This window comes from Macrobrachium nipponense, chromosome 9 (assembly GCF_015104395.2).
Source record: "Macrobrachium nipponense isolate FS-2020 chromosome 9, ASM1510439v2, whole genome shotgun sequence".
NCBI classification, from domain to species: Eukaryota; Metazoa; Arthropoda; class Malacostraca; order Decapoda; family Palaemonidae; genus Macrobrachium; species Macrobrachium nipponense.
Window position 1 is genome coordinate 51,118,534 of NC_061110.1, and position 21,970 is coordinate 51,140,503.

The 21,970-nt window shown below is 37.4% G+C and overlaps 1 protein-coding gene across 1 annotated transcript in view; it reads right to left on the bottom strand.

Annotated features, from left to right (window-relative positions):
- Positions 1-4,026: 4,026 nt before the first annotated feature.
- LOC135218299 (uncharacterized) overlaps positions 4,027-21,970 on the bottom strand; it is a 313,398-nt gene continuing 295,454 nt past the window's right edge. Inside the window, exon 8 of the mRNA XM_064254517.1 lies at positions 4,027-6,108. Coding sequence (XP_064110587.1) covers positions 6,049-6,108 — 60 coding nt within the window. The 3' untranslated portion in view covers positions 4,027-6,048. The remainder of the gene's footprint in view (positions 6,109-21,970) is intronic.

Below are 21,970 nucleotides of genomic sequence, written 5' to 3' on the forward strand. Positions count from 1 at the left end.
GTTGTTTCTTGCCGAATTTACATGGGACAGAGTCATTAGAGTAAAGCTAGTTGGGTTTGTGCAACATGAAAAGTCGTCTACAGAACAAGGGATGCATGATGGCAGATGACAATGTAAGAAATGACATTCTTAGCAACATCAATTTGCTTTTGGGTGTAGATTATTTTAATCTGTTCATTCTGGGTATGGATAAAGTATACAGAGTGAGTGTGTTCGTCACTCATAATGGTGTTGCGTCAATGGATGTGTGCCTCAGTGGGCCCTGGACGGGTTACGCGTCTCAAACGTTCGAACATTGTGAGTATGTCATCTCATTGAAAGCGGGTAGGTGTTGACACAGGTTGGAAACTTGACACTCTCGGAATTGCTCCAAATGAGCAATTCACTACTTCCGAGCTAATGCCATGCTTAAGGTTCAGCAAAGTATCACTAAAACTGAGAATGGATACCAAGTCAGTTTACCATTCCATGGATCACAACGACCCCATAACAACTATCGAAATGCTTGCCCAACTCTATGCTCTCAAGAGACAATTCAGTAAAGATCCTGAATATTGTAACAATTACGAAAACATCCTTCAGACGTATCTTGCAGCTGGCTTCATTACGGAAGTCGAAAATCCGAAAATTGATGGCTACCATTTGCCCCACTTTGGAGTAAAGAAGCAGAGACTGATGACACTGTTGTGCACAGTATTCAACGCTTTATCCAGAGTTAATGGTAAACTCTCGTTAAACAACTGTATCTATCCGGGTCTTAACCTAGTCATACGGTTGTAAGATTTTCTGATCAAATTCACGAGTCACCCTTATGTGTTAATATCAGACATCTCAAAAGCATTTCATCGTGTTGTGTTGAGCCCTGAGGACACTTAATACGCCTGTTTCTTGTGGTGACGAGGGCCTTTATCAGTGGCTACGTACACCTTTCAGGTTGTGGTATTTGATGTCACCACTAGTCCATATATCCTATAGCAAGTACTTAGGACTCACCTCCAAGAAAAAGGGAGGGAGGAATTAATGGAATCTTTCTATGTAGATAACTATATCCAAACCTTTGAGTCTTACAACCTGCTAGAAAATGCATATGTAGAAACCAAATCATTGTTAGATGATGCCCACATGCCTTTAACTGGGTGGGTCAGTAACTGTCAGAATTTCAACAAACGAATAGTGTAGCGAACCTAATGAAGTCACCGTGTTAGGGATAACTTGGAATAGAGATGTTGATTGCTTAAGCTTTAAACTGCAAGAAAACTATGAACCCAATATCCCCCTCAGAACAATGAAGCACAAACTGCTATCATCTTTAGTGGCCAATTTTAATCCTTTAGGATTAGTTAGTCCCATCTTTGTAAGGGGAAAACTTTTCTTACAGGAACTTTGGGAGGAAGGAATAGGATGGGATGATGTTCTGTCTCAGGAACGAGAAAGGGAAGCACATAAAATCTTAACTGAATTTGTAGACATTCATTCCTTAGAATTTCCAAGGGGAATTGTGTTGGGAGTTGTCGAGCTACACATATTCACTGATGCTTCTAGTAAGGCTTACGAGGCCGTTGCATTTGTCAGGCAACATGAGGGTAAAACCGTACATTCTAAATTCAAAGATGAGAGTCACACCGAAAAAGCAATCTAAACTAACCATTCCAAAACTTGAGTTGTTAGCTTTATTATTTATGTAACGGCTAATATAAAACGGTGCAAACATTACGACAATCGGACGAAAAAATTTCTGATTTTTTCGACAGTTACCACGCGGATGTAGGAAAGTCTTTTTTTAAAAATTCACCATAAATCGAAATATTGTGCTAGAGACTTCCAATTTGTTGCAAATTGAAGGTAAATGATTGAATATTACTAGAATGTAAGAGGTTTAGCTTACAATTGCGATTTTCGACAATTTCGGTCGAGTCAAAGTTGAATGAAGGTTGAAATTTTGGCACTTATCATTATTAATATGAAAATATTTCAAAACTGATAAAAGCTACAACCATGGGTTGTATTTTGTTGTATTCTACGTGAAATTGCGCACATTTTCATATATAAAACTTTATGCAACGGCTAATATAAAACGGTGCAAACATTACGACAATCGGACGAAAAAATTTCTGAATTTTTTGGAAGAGTTACCACGCGGACGTATGGAAAAAGTTTTTTTTTATAAATTCACCATAAATCAAAATATTGTGCCAGAGACTTCCAATTTGTTGCAAATTAAAGGTAAATGATTGAATATTACTAGAATGTAAGAGTTTTAGCTTTTCAGCTTACAATTACGTTTTTCGACCATTTCGGACGAGTCAAAATTGACTAAAGGTTGAAATTTTGGCACTTATCGTTATTTATATGAAAATATTTCAAAACTGATAAAAGCTACAACCATGGGTTGCTTTTCGTTGCATTCTACATGAAATTGCGCAAAATTTTCATATATAAAACTTTATGCAACGGCTAATATAAAACTGTGGAAACAATACGACAATCGGACGAAAAAATTTCTGATTTTTTCAGAAGAGTTACCGTGCGGACGTAAGGAAAAAGTTTTTTCAAAAATTCACCATAAATCGAAATATTGTGCTAGAGACTTCCAACTTGTTGTAAAATGAAGGTAAATGATTGAATATTACTAGAATATAAGAGTTTTAGCATTTCTGAGATTTTTGAGATGTGTTTCGCTGATGCTTTTTAGTACGAGAAGAAAGAAATTCGCGCTTGCGCGCCTGAGTAACGATTGTAAACAAAACAACAGCTTGATCCGTGAACTCCCATCATCTCTCAAGGTGCGTGATTCAAAAGTTTTCGCCAAGTAGGCCTATCACTATTTTTCCGTGAATTTAAAAAAAAACTTTTTTGCGTCGACGTTTCACACGTCAATTCGACATCCAACAGACAATTTTCGTCGACGTTTAATACGTCCAATAGGCGTTTAAGGGTTAAAATCATACAAATTTAATCATTTTTTTTACATAATTACAAAAAAGGGGTTTGGGAGTGACAGTAGGCAGCTCTAAAGCTGTTGACATTTGTATTTAGGGCATTGGGGTTTGGTATTCTGGTGCCTTCAATGTTAACTACCGTAATTCTTATTTACCTCAACAACAACTGGTACTGAACTCTAAGTGGAGTGACAGCTGGCAAGGTGAAAAATTTCTTCTCTCAATAATGCTGCGGCAGTTCTGCAGTGTGGAGAAAAAAAGCTAAACATGGTTTGAATAACTAATAACTGTGATCTTTCTATCAATCTCACAGGAAGAGAGAGTCCCATTGGAGGTGGGGTCTGAAGAGTAGGCCACAGTAATATAATTCACAGACAGGACAAAAATTTATCATTAAATTGGTAATGATGACCATTGTGGTTTCAAGTGACTCGTCACCTGCAAACCAACTGCTATTCATCCACCCTTTGGACACAGCATTGGGAGGGAAAACTCCCTCAATGGATTAGTATTAAGAGCTCAAGGCATCATCACATTCACAAGGTACAAATTCCTGAGACAATACAATAAAATGCTTATCTATCCATCAAAGAAAGAACAAAACAAAGACAATACAGTAAAATGCTTATCTAGCCATCAAAGGAAGGACAAAGCAAGTATATCTGTATGGAGGTTCAATCTACAGAAATGAGTTTAGGAAATGGCAAATAAATTTCAGGATTTAATAATTTAGATAATCTATACTGTGCCTAAGAACATGTGCATGAAGTAAAGAAAAGGTCAGCAAACACAGAGATTGGTGCTTTAAAATAGAGAAATAAATGAAGTATTTCAATAATATATAAAATGGGTAGATAAAAATATGAAAAAATAATATGTGGCAAGGCATGGGTGGTTTGTTACAACTATATTGAATTGAATCAGTTGTGTCACCTTTACTGTCTTGGTGGTAAAAAACACCAAATCAAATATCTGTATATTCTTGAGCCAGGTAATCTCTGTTTCATAAGTTTATACTGGTACCAGAGGCAGGCAACTCAGAATAAATTGCATGGTAGGATAAATTACAAAGGAAAAACAACAGAAGTCAATGGAATTTTCATTTTTTAATAAATAGGATAAAATCACATAATCTATTAAGATTAATCACATTCAGAACAATTTTGTCTTTGCATAAATATACTTAAATCTATTGGACGTTGATGCAAACTTAAGATGATGAACAGTAAATTGAATGGAAAGGACAGCATTACAATAGGCAGCCAAGAAAAAACAGCGAAAGATCTAGCAGGTACTATATGTGACAAAATGAATTTCCAAGAGCTGAAGAAAACCACATAGCCATTAAAAAAATTTGGGTTTTGTTACTCTAATCAATGAATGGGAAATGTACTAAATACAGTATGTAAACCATGCTTAAAATCCATTCCTTTAATATTAAGAAAAAATGGAAACAAATGTTTCTTATACATGAAGTTGTGAATGTTTTAACATATTTCAGTGCTTACTTCATACTGTACTGTATAACTGATGTTCCACAGGCTACAATCATTACATGATTTAGCCACTAAACTAAGCACACATGTTTTTTGCTGTCTATAAAGTGCATTTTAGTACACGAGTCAATTAAATTGATGAGTTTTAAACACTCCAATATTAAACCCAAATTTCCAATGCTTCCTTCAAGGTTACATGAAGTACTTGTCCCAATGTAAATTTTAAAAATTTTAAATGAAATTTAAAATGTGATTCACACAGAAACAAACACATTTGAAGATTAGACTTGGAATTAATGGAATTAACACAAGTCATTAATTAGATCCTGAAAACAACTTTATTACAAGGGTGGAAAAGGTGCAATTTATTTTGCAACTTGCATCAAACAGACATTTTTTGCAAAAAATTATTAAAGACAAAGGATGCAAAACCTGAACCTTTCAAATTTATAATATTAAAAAAAAAAGGATGCAAAACTTGAACATTTAAAATTTCATACTCATGTTCTAAGGCTGTCACAAATTAGAATAATTCAGTATTTCACTGATAATCATTGCATAACTGTCAAAACATGTACATAGTAGTTTAAACTATTGGTGATGACATGCAAAATAGTGCTTGCCCAAAGTTGACCCATTTACATTTTCTTTCATCATTTGAAAAGATATCAAATAAATATTAATAAACTGCTACCCTTCAAAGCATTTCACAAGACAAATGACACAACACAGCACTAAAGGTGCTTTGCAGTAGTCCTTCAGTCACGAGCCCCCTTCTCTTTTTCCATTTTACTTACCTTTTCTCCCTTCTTGGCCTCTTCTCACTTAAAGTAGCTGTCAAAATGTTTAATTTTACACTGCTCAACTTTTCAACTCTCATTTAAGAACACAACCTTCAGGCCAGTACCATGAGCCCAGAAATAAGACTTGGTGGCATCATTGATTACTTTGGAAAAACAAATCCTCAGTTATGTATGGATACATATATATTTTTAAAAAATCTACAGAAAGCTTTCGGGAATCTGTTCAAAAGCTCTCCATAAAGATTTATCTTTACATATATGTATTCATACATAACTGTGTATTTGTTTCTCCATTTCAAGACTCATACTACTATGGGTATTTTTTATTCACTACTTGACAGTAACAACAACCACAGCACCCTATAAAATCAGACATGGAGCTTTTGTCTCCAAGTAAGTTGTTTATCTTCCTAGAACAACTTGATTTTTTAATCTCCAAAAGAAATATACCATAAAAAGTTCCTAGACTATAGCAATGCTTTGCTCAAAAATTAAATAAATTCACCATAAAACAAATCAAAACAGGCCATGTGTATGAAAGGATAAAACCAATAAGACTCACGAATGGTCTCAGAAGTCCAAAACTAATGAAAGAATTATGATAATAAAATAGCAAAATAATCAAGGATTTGAAGAAGGTGGTGGTGCTATTAATGGATGGGACTTGCTTTGTACTACGTAGTTGAGTCCATCAATACATATAGGTACAAGGTATCTGGTTTCCACTTGCAAAGGTTTTAAAGGCACTGGGAATAAATTGTAATATTTTGTCGGGACTTCAGCTTACTATCTTCCACATGATCAAGTTTTCTACTTGCTGTCTTGGTTAGGCAAGTTAGCTACCAATTTTTTTATATTTGGTTTCCCATCCTGAAATAATAAAGTGAAAAGCCATTCAGTAATAAAAGCTCAAACTAATCCTGAGCTCATGCAACCTAAAATACTAAATACATATCAGAGGAATAACATGTATCTCAACTAATTCAAGTTACTTTACCTACACAAAACTAACTTGATCTCAGATGCTCTAGATAAACATTTTCTTATTACATATTTAGATGTAAATACAAACAAAATTTGATCATCATCATCTGTGCATTGTTGTTAAGCATTCATTAAGAAATTTATTAGAAATAATTGGTTTCATTATACAAACACCCTTTATTTTATATCAAGTCTTTTCTGCAATAGCAATTGTATTGACACAATCCAGATGTTGAGTCCTCTTTACCACCATTTTCCTTTCTGAGTGTGCAACTTATTTCATAAGTGCACCCAACAGCGAAAACTGGTCTTTATAGTACATCTCTTTATGAAAAATATTTTTGGTAGTCGCTTTTGAGTCTCAAAGGAGTTACCCTCCACGGTGTGTGCCAGCGCCCCATGGTGACTAGACTAATATCAAAGAAAAATCTTTTAGCCTGGTCTTGTAGCCAGGTATTATGCAATAATGATAAACACTATGACACGTGATAGAGTATAATGGACTCAAAGACAAGAAGGCTTTTGTCTCGTCTTCAGCAAAGCTGTACCCAGTTTCCTACGTCAAAACTGCAGAAGCGACTATTGCATATGTGCATCGGCCATCTTGTTTTATGATCAGGCCAGTTAAAAGACCAAGAACCATTACTCTGTCGGTCAAAGCAGGATAAACCTTTACCCAAATCCCATAGCTTTTTGTCAGGGAAGTGGGAGGGTTTTGAGGACTCAACAGCAACTACCAAAAAATTGGTGTTTCCTATGCCAAGACCTGTTTTTTTATAACTTAGTCGCTGTTTCATCCTCAAAGGAGCATTACAAAGAAATTGACAGGTGATGAAAAACTTAAGCTCCCAAAATTTCCATCCCAACCATCTCAAAATTAAAACTAAACCACCTCTGGCCTACGGTCAAGCCACTAGCTTTGGTAAAAAAGAACACTAAACTAAGCACTAAGCAAGAAGATATGTTTTTAGTGTAAAGTTCTATAGTGACTTACCTAAGCATGCTGGGTATGGTTGCAGTCTTGATGCACCTTCCCCAGGAATAGCCAGCATACCCACCCGTTAGGAAGACCACTAGTTCTCCGCTGTAGCGCCTATGGGGTCAGGACTAACCATACCACATACCGATACACAGTGCAGTTGAATTTATTCCATTTCATGACCACCCAGTACATTCAGAGACCTCTTCGAAAGATACATTTCTGAAGAAGGCCAACAATGTACTTACTTTCCTAATATCATGTGATCTAGAAAAGGAATGTGGGTTAGCCTTTTTGATAAGGGACACTAAAATTATTCTTAGCCCTTGTAGAGAGAGTGGTTTATTCATGCTAGGAAGTAGAAAAATCGGACCTTCTGGGATGTCTGCCGTGACCTCTAGGTAAACCTCAAGTGCTTGCTCTGGGCATAATGTTCTGTCTGCTAAACTGAGTTTTCTTATAAGAATAGGAGATTTCCTTCTTAAAGGATTCTCATTCTTAGCCAGGAATGATGGACCAGGGGACAATAGTAATTGATTATCAGCAGTTTGCGTGATATATTGTCCTCGTCTAAGAGAGATCAATTCACTAATGCTAATGCTGCCAGGAAAATCACTTTTTGAGGTATGTGAGTTGTGGTTGTGTTAGGTCCGTTGAATTGAGGATTACATAAAAGTTTAAGTACCTTATTCGGGGACCAACTAATTGGAAGTCTTTCCGGAGCGAGCCTTTGTAGAGAAAAAGACTGCAGAAGGGAAATGACAACTTCTATGCTGGAATTAATCCTGTATCCATAAAGCAAGGGTTTTGTTAACGCTGCCTTCTATGCCCTAATTGTTGTGACTGCAAGATGCTTGTCTTCAGAGGTATATAAGAAAATTTAGAAGTGTTTCTATAGAAATCTCGATTGGGCTCTCAGTATGGATATAATCTAACCATATTTTCCATACGGACTGGTATTGCCGAATAGATGATGTTCGTAGTCTTTGCACCAGGTACCTAGCAATATTGGGCGAGTAGTTTTCACGGCAAATCATATTAACCCTTAAACGCCTATTGGACGTATTAAATGTCGACGAAAATTGTCTGTTGGGTGCTTTATTGACATGATACATACGTCGACGTAAAATTTTTTTAAAATTCGCCCACTTGGTGAAAACTTTTGAATCACGCACCTTGAGGGATGCTGGGAGTTCACGAATCAAGCTGTTGTTTTGTTTACAAGCGTTACTCAGGCACGCATGCCTGAATTTCTTTCTTTTCGCACTAAGAAGCATCAGCGACACATCACAGAAATTATTTCGTCATTTTGACATAATTTTTGCACCATTTTATATTAGCCATTACATAGAGTTTTATATATGGAAATGTGTGCAATTTCATGTAGAATACAACAAAAAACAACCCATGGTTGTAGCTTTTTATCAGTTTTGAAATATTTTCATAAAAATAACAATAAGTGCCAAAATTTCAACCTTAAGTCAACTCTGACTCGACCGAAATGGTCGAAAAAGGCAATTGTAAGCTAAAACTCTTATATTCTATTAATATTTAATCATTTACCTTCATTTTGTAACAAATTGGAAGTCACTAGCACAATATTTCGATTTATGGTGAATTTTTGAAAAAAAAAAAATTTCCTTATGTCCATGCTGTAACTCTTCCGAAAAAATCAGAAATTTTTTTGTCAGATTTTTGTAGTTTGCACCGTTTTATATTAGCCATTACATAAAGTTTTACATATATGAAAATGTGCGCAATTTCACGTAGAATACAACTAAAAACAACCCATGGTTGTAGCATTTATCAGTTTAGAAATATTTTCATATAAATAACGATAAATGCCAAAATTTCAACCTTCGGTCAACTTTGACTTGAGCAAAATGGTCGAAAAACGGAATTGTAAGCTAGGACTCTTATATTCTAGTAATATTCAATCATTTACCTTTATTTTGCAACAAATTGGAAGTCTCTAGCACAATATTTCGATTTATGGTGAATATTTGATAAAAACTTTTTTCCTTACGTCCACGCGGTAACTCTTCCGAAAAAAATCAGAAATTTTTTCGTCCAATTGTTGTAATGTTTGCACCGTTTTATATTAGCCGTTACATGAAGTTTTATATATGGAAATGTGTGCAATTTCATATAGAATACAACAATAAACAACCCATGGTTGTAGCTTTTATCAGTTTTGAAATATTTTCATATAAATCACTATAAGTGCCAAAATTTCAACCTTCGGTCAACTTTGACTCGACTGAAATGGCCAAAAAACACAATTGTAAGCTAAAACTCTTACATTCTAGTAATATTCAATCGTTTACCTTCATTTTGCAATAAACAGAAGTCTCTAGCACAATATTTCGATTTATGGTGAATTTTTGAAAAAACTTTTTCCTTACGTCAGCGCGGTAACTGCTGAAAAAATCAGAAATTCTTTCATCTGATTGTCGTAATGTTTGCACCGTTTTATATTAGCCGTTACATAAAGTTTTATATGTGAAAATTTGCACAATTTCATGTAGAATACAACAAAAAACAACCCATGGTTTTAGTTTTTATCAGTTTTGAAATATTTTCATATAAATAACGATAAGTGCCACAATTTCAACCTTCATTCAACTTTGATTCGACTGAAATGGTCGAAAAACGTAATTGTAAGCTAAAACTCTTACATTCTAGTAATATTCAATCATTTACCTTTATTTTGCAACAAATTGGAAGTCTAACACAATATCTCGATTTATGGTGAATTTATGAAAAAAAAAAAACTTTTCCTTACGTCCGCGCGGTAACTCTTCCGATAAAATCAGAAATTTTTTTGTCCGATTGTCATAATGTTTGCACCGTTTTATATTAGCCGTTACATAAAGTTTTATATATGAAAATGTGCGCAATTTCATGTAGAATGCAACAAAATAACCCATGATTGTAGCTTTTATCAGTTTTGAAATATTTTTATATAAATCACGATAAGTGCCAAAATTTCAACCTACGGTCAACTTTGACTTGACCGAAATGGTCGAAAACTGCAATTATAAGCTATAACACTTACAGTCTAGTAATATTCAATCAATTACTTTCATTTGCAACAAACGGGAAGTCTCTAGCACAATATTTCGATTTATGGTGAATTTTTGAAAACTACTTTTTTTATGTCCGCACGTTACAAATTCATGCATCATATTGTGATATTTTCTGTGTTGCTTTGATCGTTTTATAATTTGTTATTTACCAAAATCATCGCAATTTAGTGTAAAATACAACGAAAAAATAATTAACTAATTATCTTTAACCTTTTGCTCAGTGCAATGCGATTTGTATACAATTATATATGAAATTTTTTTTGCGCTGTCATATATTCCAGTATTTATATATGATAATGATATTTTTTTCATTTCTGATGGTTGCATACTAAACTTCAGGCAATGACAAAAAAAAAAAGGAGCCGATAACGAACTCTTAATCTTGAAAACTAAGCGTGCTGTGATTTATTGAAAAAAACTTTTTTCCGCTTCGGCGCTCACTCGGGAACGCCGCCGGCATACGGGAGACACTTTCGGAAATACCGGCTCGGCGTTTAAGGGTTAAAAAATCCACATGTGAAGGTCTTGGCTTAGAAAGGAGGATGCGTAAACGACTTTCCCTCCTAGTTTCTGGGATAGTACAGCAGGCGGTATTGAAATTGATCTCTTCGCCTGTTGTTGAAGTAATAGGAACCATTGCATGTTTGGCCACTTTGGGGTTATTAGGTTAAGCTGTTCCTTTGATGGTTAGGAGCTTGTTCAAAACCTTCGAAATCTGGGACAATGGAGGAAAAAGTTATATTGTCTTCCAGTTGTTCCAGTCTTGTAGGAAGGCATCTCTTGCTGTTGCTTGACTGTCCAAATTCGGGGACACACATACTGGGAGTTTGTGATTTTTGTATGTGGCAAACAGGTCCACTTTCGTTTGTGGAAGTAGGTTGTTTATTGTTTGAAAAGAGTGGTTGTCCAATGTCCACCCTGTTGAGGCTGTCGTCTTCCTTGACAAAGAGTCTGCTACTACCTTGAGAGACACTGTAAGGTGAATTGCAGACAAATGCCACTTCTTTACCTGTGCCCACCAAAGGTATAGAGAGGAGGTGAGCTTGATCCCAATTTCTTGATGCAGGACATTGTAGTCATGTTGTCTAGGGCCCACAAAATGTGTCTCTTCCTGGGGTTTGAGTTTCTTGAACGACAAAACTTCAGCCACCAGCTCTAGGAAATCGATATGACCACTTCCCCTGCCACCTGACGATCCTCCCGATGTCCTCCACGACCTGACAATGAGGCATCTGTGTGTATTGCCACTTTTATGGATGGAAGAGTCAGGGTGACCTGTTTTGCCAGAGATTCCTTTGGGGTCCATGGCCAAATTATCTCCCCAATGTTCTGATTCATTTTATAAGATTTGTCAAGTATCTTTTTTCTTGCATGTGACAGCCAAAATTTGTTTGCGTTTTTTGGTTGCAATCTGAGTATTAGATCTGTTACTGATGCAAACTGCAGCAGACCCATCATCCGTTCTAACCGCCGTCTGGAAACAATGGGCTGTGTCAGGAACCTTTTGATGCTTTTCCTTATTCTCTTCTGTGTTTTGAGGGAGAGATACAAAAGGCCGTGAACAGTACCCCAACACATTCCCAACTACTGAAACTGTCTGCTGGGTGTGTCGCTGGGATTTTTTCCAATTTTTTTTTATAAAACCTTTTGACTGGAGTCTGTTAACCACTGCTCTTAGGTTTTTCAAGCACTTTTTTCTTGTGGCCCCCTAAATTATCCAATCGCCTAAATAAGCTATTAGATGTATATTCCTTCTTTCCTGAGTTCTCAGACAACTACTGTAACCAATTTTGTAAAGATTCTCGGGGCAAAGTTTAGCCCAAAAGGCATGACTTTGAATCTTTCCATATTTTTCCCTATCCGGAGCCCTAGGAAGGGGCGGAAGGGAACAGCAACTGGGACATGCCAGTATGCATCTTTCAGATCTACAGAAAGTAGGGTACTTGAGCAACGGTAGTCATTCGAAACTTTTGCCAAACAATGTTCTTGTTCAATATCGATAGGTCGAGGATCGCTCTTTGTTCTGAGAAATCCTTTTTGGGAACACTGAAGAGACATGCTTAGTGACGAATATATGAATGTTTCTCTATGGCTCCTTTAAACAGGGCCTTCTGCGCATAATCTTCTACAGAGGGGTGTGGTTTTTGAAAGAACCATTTCAAAGTTGGGGGTGGGGGATGAGACCATTTAAACCCCCACCCATTGAGAATAATGCTGAGTCCCCAAGAAGAAGACTTCCATTCCTTGTGAAATCTTTGAAGCCGACCCCCGACCAAGCAATTCCTATTGGTATCCCTCTCTTCCTCTGCATTTGCCCTTGATGGACATTCCAGGTGTTGCTTTTCCTTTAGAAATTGGTTTTTGGACCTTGTGAAAAGGATGTACCCTCTGCTGAGTAAGTTGTTCCTTTTGTGGGAGTTGTCCCTTCTGACCACCTAACTGCTTATGAGGAGAACTATTGGAGGTGACTGAAGGCCTATATGACTTTTGATCAAAGCTGGTGTTTTTTTCCTGAAATCTTTTCCTAGTACAGCATACACAGTACAATTTTGTTGACGTGCCTGCTCTTTGACTTGAGTCACAATAGAATCCTCAAACAGGTCCTGACGGAAGACATTAGACTGTAATAAAGCAGTCTCATTGGAAGTGTTGGAGTTTTCCAATACCTCCATTCTATAAAGTCATAGAGTGCATCCCATAATGATCTCATAAGGCTTTTAGCCACAGCAGCAAAAATTGTCCTGGACTCTTCCAGAAGCCTTTTTATGGTGACTTCTAACAATGAGGGAGAGGTTAAGACACTAAGGAGGTGGGTCCTGGCAAGAAACTCTGATGCTGATGTCTCCTCTGATATCCTTCCCATCAGGGTACCAAATTGCTGAGTTACAATATCTAAGGGGGAGCCTTTTCCTATCAGAAGGGAGTTGAAGCATTGCCCATTCTTTGGTGGATATTTTTTTAAACTGGGATAACTGAAGCAAATGGTTTTAGTTTTGCCAATGGTTCCCACTTTCTAGTTATTACATAATTTTGAAAGTGTGCCTTCACATGATTTATTTTAAATGCAAAGGGGCAGAAGGCTGGTGGTACATGATGAGCAACCAGAATTTTATTCATAATATACTGGTAAGTATAGATCCACTTCCCATTCACCCGGTAAAGAGTGTCATCTACAACTTTCAATGCTATATTCCTGGGTAAGAAAATAGTTTCCTTTTGAGGTTTCTCCATGTCTGAAGAAGGTGATATCATGCGCCATTCTGTATTAGGAAATGCTGCCCTGTCTCTAAACTCAACATGTACTACTTCTATCATGGTCTTTCTCTCACTGATGAGATACTGACCATCTGGAAAGAAAATGCACATTGAGGCATCTCGCCAGGGATTATCAGCATCAGAGTAGGATTGTGGAGTCTATGTTACGTTTTGATCGTTAGACTCATAAACTGAACTGGCCACTTTGTTGGTTCCAGTTGGGATTGTACCCTTAGCTCTTGTTTGGGTAGATTTGGTTTCCACTCTACCTATTCTGTAGCAGGATGCAAGGCGTTTACATTTTGGTGCATACATTACTGACTTGATTTCTTTAATTTCTTGCTAAGAATCGTGCAGTATGTCCATTATCTGTTGCCACTCAATGGCAAAGGCATCTTTGATGTTACTCATTATTTCCTTACGGAACTGATCAAATACCGCAAACTGCATATCCCTTTTGGGGGAGCTTGCGTAACCTGACTGAGTATCTACAGCTGAGCTGCAGCTGCTGTTCCCCAGGAGGCAGAGGTCCTGGGTGAATTACTACAATCCTCTGAAACTTTTGTCATTTCCACTGGGTTCAGGTGGAACCTTGTATCCCTTTTGAGGGAAGGATCCTGATCAGCTTCTGAAAGCTGCAAGGGGAATTGACTTACTTCTTTAATGTTTCCCCCATGGCTAGTTGGAAATTGTGTCCTTCATCCTTCTGGGATCAAGGTTCTTTCGGTATCAATATCTCCCTCATAATCCTAAAGCAATTCCCCTCCAAGTGAGGATTCCTCTATTCCCTCCACAAGATGAACCTGGGGAGTAGTGGGGACTGATGTTGCAGTTTTGGCCTGAATATGGATCTTCAGATAGGGGTTGAGTATATACTGCCGATAGATATAATCTTCCTGTTCTTCACCCCTGCTGAACCCTAGGACCAATCGAGACAGCCTAAAGCAGCCAGTTATATCCTTAAATCTTGCTGTCAAGAGCATGCTACAAATTTCACACATATCTGGCAACCAACCAAATTTGCCCTGATTATTACAGGGAATTATGTTTGTGGCAGGTGGTATGGGCCGTGCCCACTGGCAATAAACATACTGAGCAACTCTCCTACGGAAAATTTTAACTGAGGGTCATGTCTTAAGAAGGCCCTGTAGTGAAAAAAAACCAAGTTGCTATAAGAAAATTTATAAATTATTTTTAACCATGGACACATGTAAATATTTACTAATAGTAAATCTCATTTTACAGGTCAATTTGACTACAAGTGTACATTTTGAGTACATTTTATAAAATATCTATGTTAACTTAAACCTTTTGAGGTTTAGATTAGCTTTGTCTCCATTACTTAAATTTAACCCTTTTTAATAATAATACCAATCAATACCACTCAAGCTAGTTTATGACTAACCTGTTTAACTAACCCAAGCCACTTTTTCATATGCTTAGGTTAATACATATCTCTAGTATAATAAATGTTAAGCTAACTATAAAGGATTTTTCAGAGGGTTCCAGTTATTATAAGTTACTGCTTACACTAGGGATGAACAAAACCTAATGTACCGTATATACAATATCTCACTGTTTTATTATATATAATAAAACAGTGAGATATTGTATATACGGTACATTAGGTTTTGTTCATCCCTAGTGTAAGCAGTAACTTATATTATTGGAACCTAGCCTACCCTCGTCTGATACTAGGCCATATTGTTTCTAGGCTAACAGAAGGATATATTCACTTTACAAAGGGATTCCTACATAATCCGGTTAGGCTATTACATATTCTAAACAAGATTTTAATATGGAGCCTTATTGATTAGCTAGGATACATAGTCATAAACCAAGTTACTTTTAATTGAGCCCAGTAATTTTTTAACCTTGAATATACTGGTTTGTAGTCTTACATATAGGCTACACATGAGAGAAATATGTGTGGGGGAAGCAGAGGAACTGGTGGGAAGAACCAGTGGATATGGAGTGTCGAGAGGAGAAAAGGGGTGGTGGAATGGAGAGGTGCAAGAATCAATTAAAAGAAAATCAAAAGCATTTAAAGACTGGAAAGTAAGGCATGCACAGGGTGCAGAGGAAAGAGAGGCAAGAAGGAGGGTAGGTATGGCTATTGGAAGGGCGGCAGAGCAGTTGAATGAAAGACTAGGAACAAGAGAAGGAGAAAAGGATATCTACAAGATTTCAAACTTGAGGAAAAGGCAGAGAGGATGTGGGTAAACTGGGTGCCATCAAGGATAGTGATAGAAATATATTGTATAGGGATGAAGACATTAAGAAGAGATAGAGAGAGTATTTTGAACAACTGTTATATACTGAAAATGAGAGAGAGGAGATGGGGGAAGCACAGAGAATGGAGGGACCAGTGATGGAGATACAAGATACAGAAGTGAAGTGAGCGTTAAGTAAACTGAAGAATGGTAAAACACCAGGTCCAATGGAGTTACAAATTGAAATGATCAAATTACTAGGTACAGAGAAATGGATGCTGGATTTATTAAAAAGCTATATGTGAAGTGAAAGAAATGCCAAGGGACTTGGAGGAGAGTTTATTGGTATATATATACAAGCAGAAGGGAGATGTCATGGATTGTGGTAACTACAGGGAAATTAAACTAACAGAGCATGGATTGCACTGAATGTTTTACAGAGAATACCGGATGAGAGACTAAGAGAGATTGTAAAGATCGGGGAACAGCAGTATGGATTCATGAGAGGAAGAGGGACGGTGGATGCCATCTTCATAGTAAGACAGCTATAGGAAAAGAGGCTAGAGGGAAATCAGGAGCTCTATTGTGCATTTATAGACCTAGAGAAAGCATATTACGATAGCATCCCAAGAGAAGTGATGTTTTGGTGTTTGAGGAAAAGTCCCAGAAAAGTTGATTGGGCTGGTCAATATGATATATAAAAGAATGAGCGCAAAAGTAATAACAGCAGTTGGGGAAACAAAAAACTTTGAAATTAGCGTTGGATTACACCAAGGGTCAGCATAAAGCCTATTTTTGTTTGTGCTGGTCAGGGATGTATTGAGTGAAGAGATCAGAAATGAAGAGCTGTGGGAGTTGTTGTATGCTGATGATCTGGTGATTACTGCTGAAAATGAGGAGGGCCTACAGAAAAGGGTTGGAGAGTGGCAGGAGACTTTACAGAGGGGTGGCTTAAAGGAGAATGTGAATAAAACAGAGGTTTTGCTGGGCAGTAGGGAAGATAGAGACAGAATAGTAATACAAGAAAGAAGAGGCTCGATTATAAAACAGGCAGAAAAGTTTAAATATCTAGGATTTACTTTAAGCCAAGAGGTAGGATGTGAGGCTGAAGTTGACAGTAGGATAAAAGCTGCACGGGGGAAGTGGAGTGAGGTAGCATGAGTAGTGTGATAAGAAAATGCCAATCAAACTCAAAGTCTATAACACAGTGATAAGACCAGTGTTAATGTATGGAGAAGAAACATGGGCTCTAAGAAGTAAGAAGAAGTAAAGAGGTCATATGAGAACCAGGATTGAGATGGTATGGGCATGTGTAGAGGATGGATGACGAGGAGGGAGTGAGGAGGGCTTGGGAGGAACCTAATAGAGGAAGAAGATCGAGAGGGAGACAGAGAATTAGATGGCGAGGTAAAGTGAAGGAAGATATGGAGAGAAGAGGTTTGGTGGAAGATGATGCTTTTTATAGACCCATTAATGTAGGAATAACAGTGAGAAAGAGGAAGATACAGGCTAGGTTACCAAGTCATAGCAAACCGATTCATTTTGCTAAGCTTAAAATAACTTTATATCTTGCATTACAGATAAACTAGGCTATATAAAACCATCCTATCAGTACTAACCTTTTTGTTAGGTTATTTTACCTTATAAGTAAATTAGCACTTAACTCTATTCCTAGTTTAGAATAATATCTAATCAGAATTATAAACTTCAACACTCAAAGTTACGTGTTATTTAAAACACAAATACTTAAAATGTAGCCTTAAGGTTAGGCTACTATCTCATCTGGCACCGGTTGCCGATTTTCGACTAGTCTTAGATTACGTGGTCTAGGCTAACAATTTAGTCTGATAGGGTGTTTGGTCAAAGTTTACCACTTAACATTAGGTATTACCTAGTCCTGGGTCATGCTAAATATGCAGGATATACAAAAAAAAAAAAAAAAAAAAAAAAAAAAAAAAAGAGTAGCCTGTTTATCAACTTCTAAGAACTTATCACCGAAACATTAGGTAACTACCTAATCAGGGCTATTTAAATCACCTTTAACATATATTCTCAGGTTACAGGCTACAGACAATAGCTACCATAGTATTAAATTATTTGTAATGAATTGGTTAGGCTAATAGCTCATGTAGGCTAATGCCTAGAAAATTATAAACACCGTTATCTGAAAAGATTAACTAAATTAATAATACATTGTGGACCAATTCTTTAGCCAAACCTTCCTAAAGGAATGACAAATTCTTTAACAATTCTCGCTTTAATAAAAAGGCGAGCAAGAATCGTGTATTACACCAACCATGTGCTCTCCAAACAAAGGTTGGTTTCTATATTCAAAACAAACCTTTTGTTCTACAATTTTAACCTATATATTTTTCACTAAATCTTAAAAACAAGCACCTAACTTAAACATTTTTGGAGATTCCATGATCCCTGAAGAAAAAAATAGATCAAAATGTCACAAAATGAGGAGCACTGGCTGGAGACACCTTGGTCTTTGTTAATTAGAGAGGTAATGTTCTTGGTCAACCCTTAAACGCCAACTGGACGTATTATACATTGACTAAAATTGTTTGTCGGGTGCTTTGTGGACGTACGGTACGTCAACTACAAACATTTTTTTTTCAATATTCGCGAAAAAATAGTTATAGACCTAGTTTTCAAAACATTTTAAATCACGCACTTTGAGGGATGCTGGGAGTTCATGGATCACTCTGTTGTTTTGTTTACAAGTGTTACCCAGCCACGCATGCTCGACTTCCTTTCTTCTCGCACTAGAAAGCATCAGCGACCCATCGTTGCAGAGCAATCTCTTGCTGCATTCGCGTTTTGCAGAACTTTTGCAAGTGTTAGCGTATTTGTGACGAAACAGGATGTTCACAGAGATGTCCCAACGTCGTCAGGACCGTGAAAGGTGCGTATTGCCTGTCAGTAGTGATCGTGAAGCGAGTTTTAGACTTGGATGCTGCAGAGGGACCAAGCACCCAAGGTGACCCAGCTTTTCAACACCGTGTTATGCGGCCCCGTGTGGCCAAAAGTGACCAAGGACCACATCCTGTGCCTTTTACGACCCCTAGGAAGCATCAGGGTCTCCTGAGGGGCATTCATAAACATTTGGGAGGCCTCCAACAAAAGGACAAAGATGAATACTTGTTGGAGCTTGATCGAGAGCAGGTCGAAAGTCCTCATTTTGATGGCAGTTGGTCATCTAGTGACGAGGACATCACGCTCAATGTCAGTGATGACGAATATTTGCCCCCAATGTCCGTACAGGAGCCACAGCCTGAAAGTGAGCTGGAATTTAGTGGTTCAGTGACTATGAGGGGGAGTCTGAGGAGGAGAAAGAGGCGCTGATTTTTGCTGGTGGGGACGAGACAGAAAGTGATGGTGAAAGCGAGGGAGATGGGACAGTGGGGAGGGTGGGAGTGCGAGGTCGTGCCCAAGCACGTGCGTGGGCCCATAGAAGGTCGCAACATCACGGCAGTTTCGTCCGAAAGTGATGAGGGGTGGTTCTTTGGTCACCTAGTCGTAATTTTCGCACCGTTTTCTATTAGCCCTTACATAAACTGCAATTGTAAGCTAAAACTCTTACAGTCTAGTGATATTCAATCAATTACCTTCATTTTGCAACAAACGGGAAGTCTCTAGCACAATATTTTGATTTATGGTGAATTTGTGAAAAAAACTTTTTCCTTCCTTCCGCGCTCAGTAACTGCTGAAAATCTCAGAATTTCTTTAGTCACCTTGTCGTAATTTTCGCACCATTTTATATTAGGCCTTACATAAAGAGTTATACATGAAAATGTGCGCAATATCATGTAGAATACAACAAAAAATAACTCATGGTTGTAGCTTTCATCTGTTTTGAAATATGTTCATATAAATCACAATAAGTACCAAAATCTAAACCTACGGTCAACTTTGACTCGACCGAAATGGTCAAAAACTGCAATTGTAAGCTACAACACTTACAGTCTAGTAATATTCAATCAATTACCTTAATTTTCCAACAAACGGGAAGTCTCTAGCACAATATTTCAATTTATGGGGAATTTTGGAAAAAACTTGTTTTTATGTCCGCACGTTACGAATTCATGCATCATTTTGTGATAATATTTTCTCTGTGTTGCTTTGTCGTTTTACAATTTGTTATCAACCAAAATCATCGCAATTTAGTGTACAATACAAAGAAAAAAAATTAACTCATTAGTTTAACTATTTTGCTCAAAGCACGATTTGTATACAATTATATATGAAATTTTTTTTTGCGCTGTCATATATTCCAATATTTATATATGATAATGATATTTTTTTTAATTCCTGATGGTTGCATACTAAACTTCAGGCAATGACAAAAAAGGAGCCAAGAATGAACTCCTAATCTTGAAAACTAAACGTGTTGTGATTTAAAAAATAACTTTTTTTCCGCTTCGGCGCTAACTCCCGAACGCCGCCGACATACGACAAACACTTTGGTAAATAGAGGCTCGGCGTTTAAGGGTTAACCTGCAAGATCATAAAACAAGATGGGTAACGCGCATGCGTAATAGTCAGGAAACTGGGTACAGCTCCGCTGAAGACAAGGCAAAATGCCTTCTTGCCTTTGAGTACATTATACTCTATCACTTGTCATTGTGTTTATCATTATGGCGTAGCACCCAGCTACAAGAACAGGCTAAAAGATATTTCTTTGATATTAGTTTAGTCACCATGGGGCGCTGGCAAAGACCATAAAAGCTAACTCCTTTGAGGACGAAACAGCGACTAAGCTATAAAAAACTGATTTAAAAGCTCAATTAAAGCATTATGATTCACTAACACCAGTCTTTATTTAACTCACTATTGGATTTCATCTTGACTAGTGCTGATTATGACATTTTCTTTCATTTCACCTTAAAAGCATGTGAATATGTTTGCTAGCTGGGACATCTTTGTAAGTACCAATTATGTTCAAAGTCTATACAGGAAGGTAAGGTGTACCTTTTGTATTTTTAGATGCACTTGTCCTGACTGTATTAATTGCTTTTTATTTGTCAGCGATGATGAGCTTTTCCATTGTCATGACAAGGCCTCATTTAGTGAGGTCCTGGATTAAGTCTCAAGAATTTATAATTTTGAGAGGCAAGTCTTTCCCCAAAAATTATCCTTGGCTATGACACCTAGACCATCCAATATTTCTGCAAAATTGATTAAAGGATTTGAACTCCCTATGGCTGTTGCTACTGGTGGCATCCTCATTGAGATGAAATCCCAGATGAAGATTAGAAGAAATAAGGCAAGCTTTAAGTCCATGACTGCCCGTTCACACAAAGTTAAATTCTTCAAGCTGGAATCCTTGGTAAAGGGTTTCTCTTCTTGACTCCCAAGACCACCATTAATTCTGTCTCTGTCTGAAGCAGATAACAACGAAAAATTCTCTAGTGAGCTACTAGTATTTTAAAAATGTTCATAGTGGATTTTGGGTATCCTTAGCCAAGTGCCTGATGCCCCTCTGTCGTTGCTGAAAGAATGTCAAACCAAAGAGGCTCAAAGCTGCCATTGGGCGAGTCTCCATTTAAATGTGAAGATGCTGGTTTAATCTCCTGCTGTTCTTAGGAACCTTTACAATTTAAAAACCTCCTCAGATTTTTATTCTCTCTGCATCTCACACATCATGATCCTTATCTCTTCACAATGGACTTGGTATGAGAGATATCAGGCTGTTCGGATGCCATCATCGCTGGAGAAGCAATGAGGTTCACTGGAAGTATAAAGTTGGCCAGAATCTCTCATTTTCCTGTCCATCAGGAAAGGAAGGATTTCTTCAAGTATTCTCTCTCTCTCTCTCTCTCTCTCTCTCTCTCTCTCTCTCTCTCTCTCTCTCTCTCTCTCTTATGCAAGAGGTGAAAAAAAACTATAAACGTCCTGGGATCCCAGCCAGTAGGCCCTACCTTTTTATTGACCTGTATCGTTTAGGGGTTTGTACCAAGAGATTTTAGTCTCAGTGGAGAGGACAGGGTCAGACCTGTGGGAGAGTAAGAACCCTTACAGAGACTTATTGCTTTCCATTTTTGGAAACAATTCCCCACTGGCGTTAAAATCAAGCCAAATTTCTGAAGCAGTCCAGCGAGAAGTCGACTACACTACACTTAGAAAGATTCTAACTTGGGGAGCCTAGGGGAGAGAGCCTTGGGGAGAGGGTGTTGGCTGGGGTTTTTGGAGATCAATCACTGACT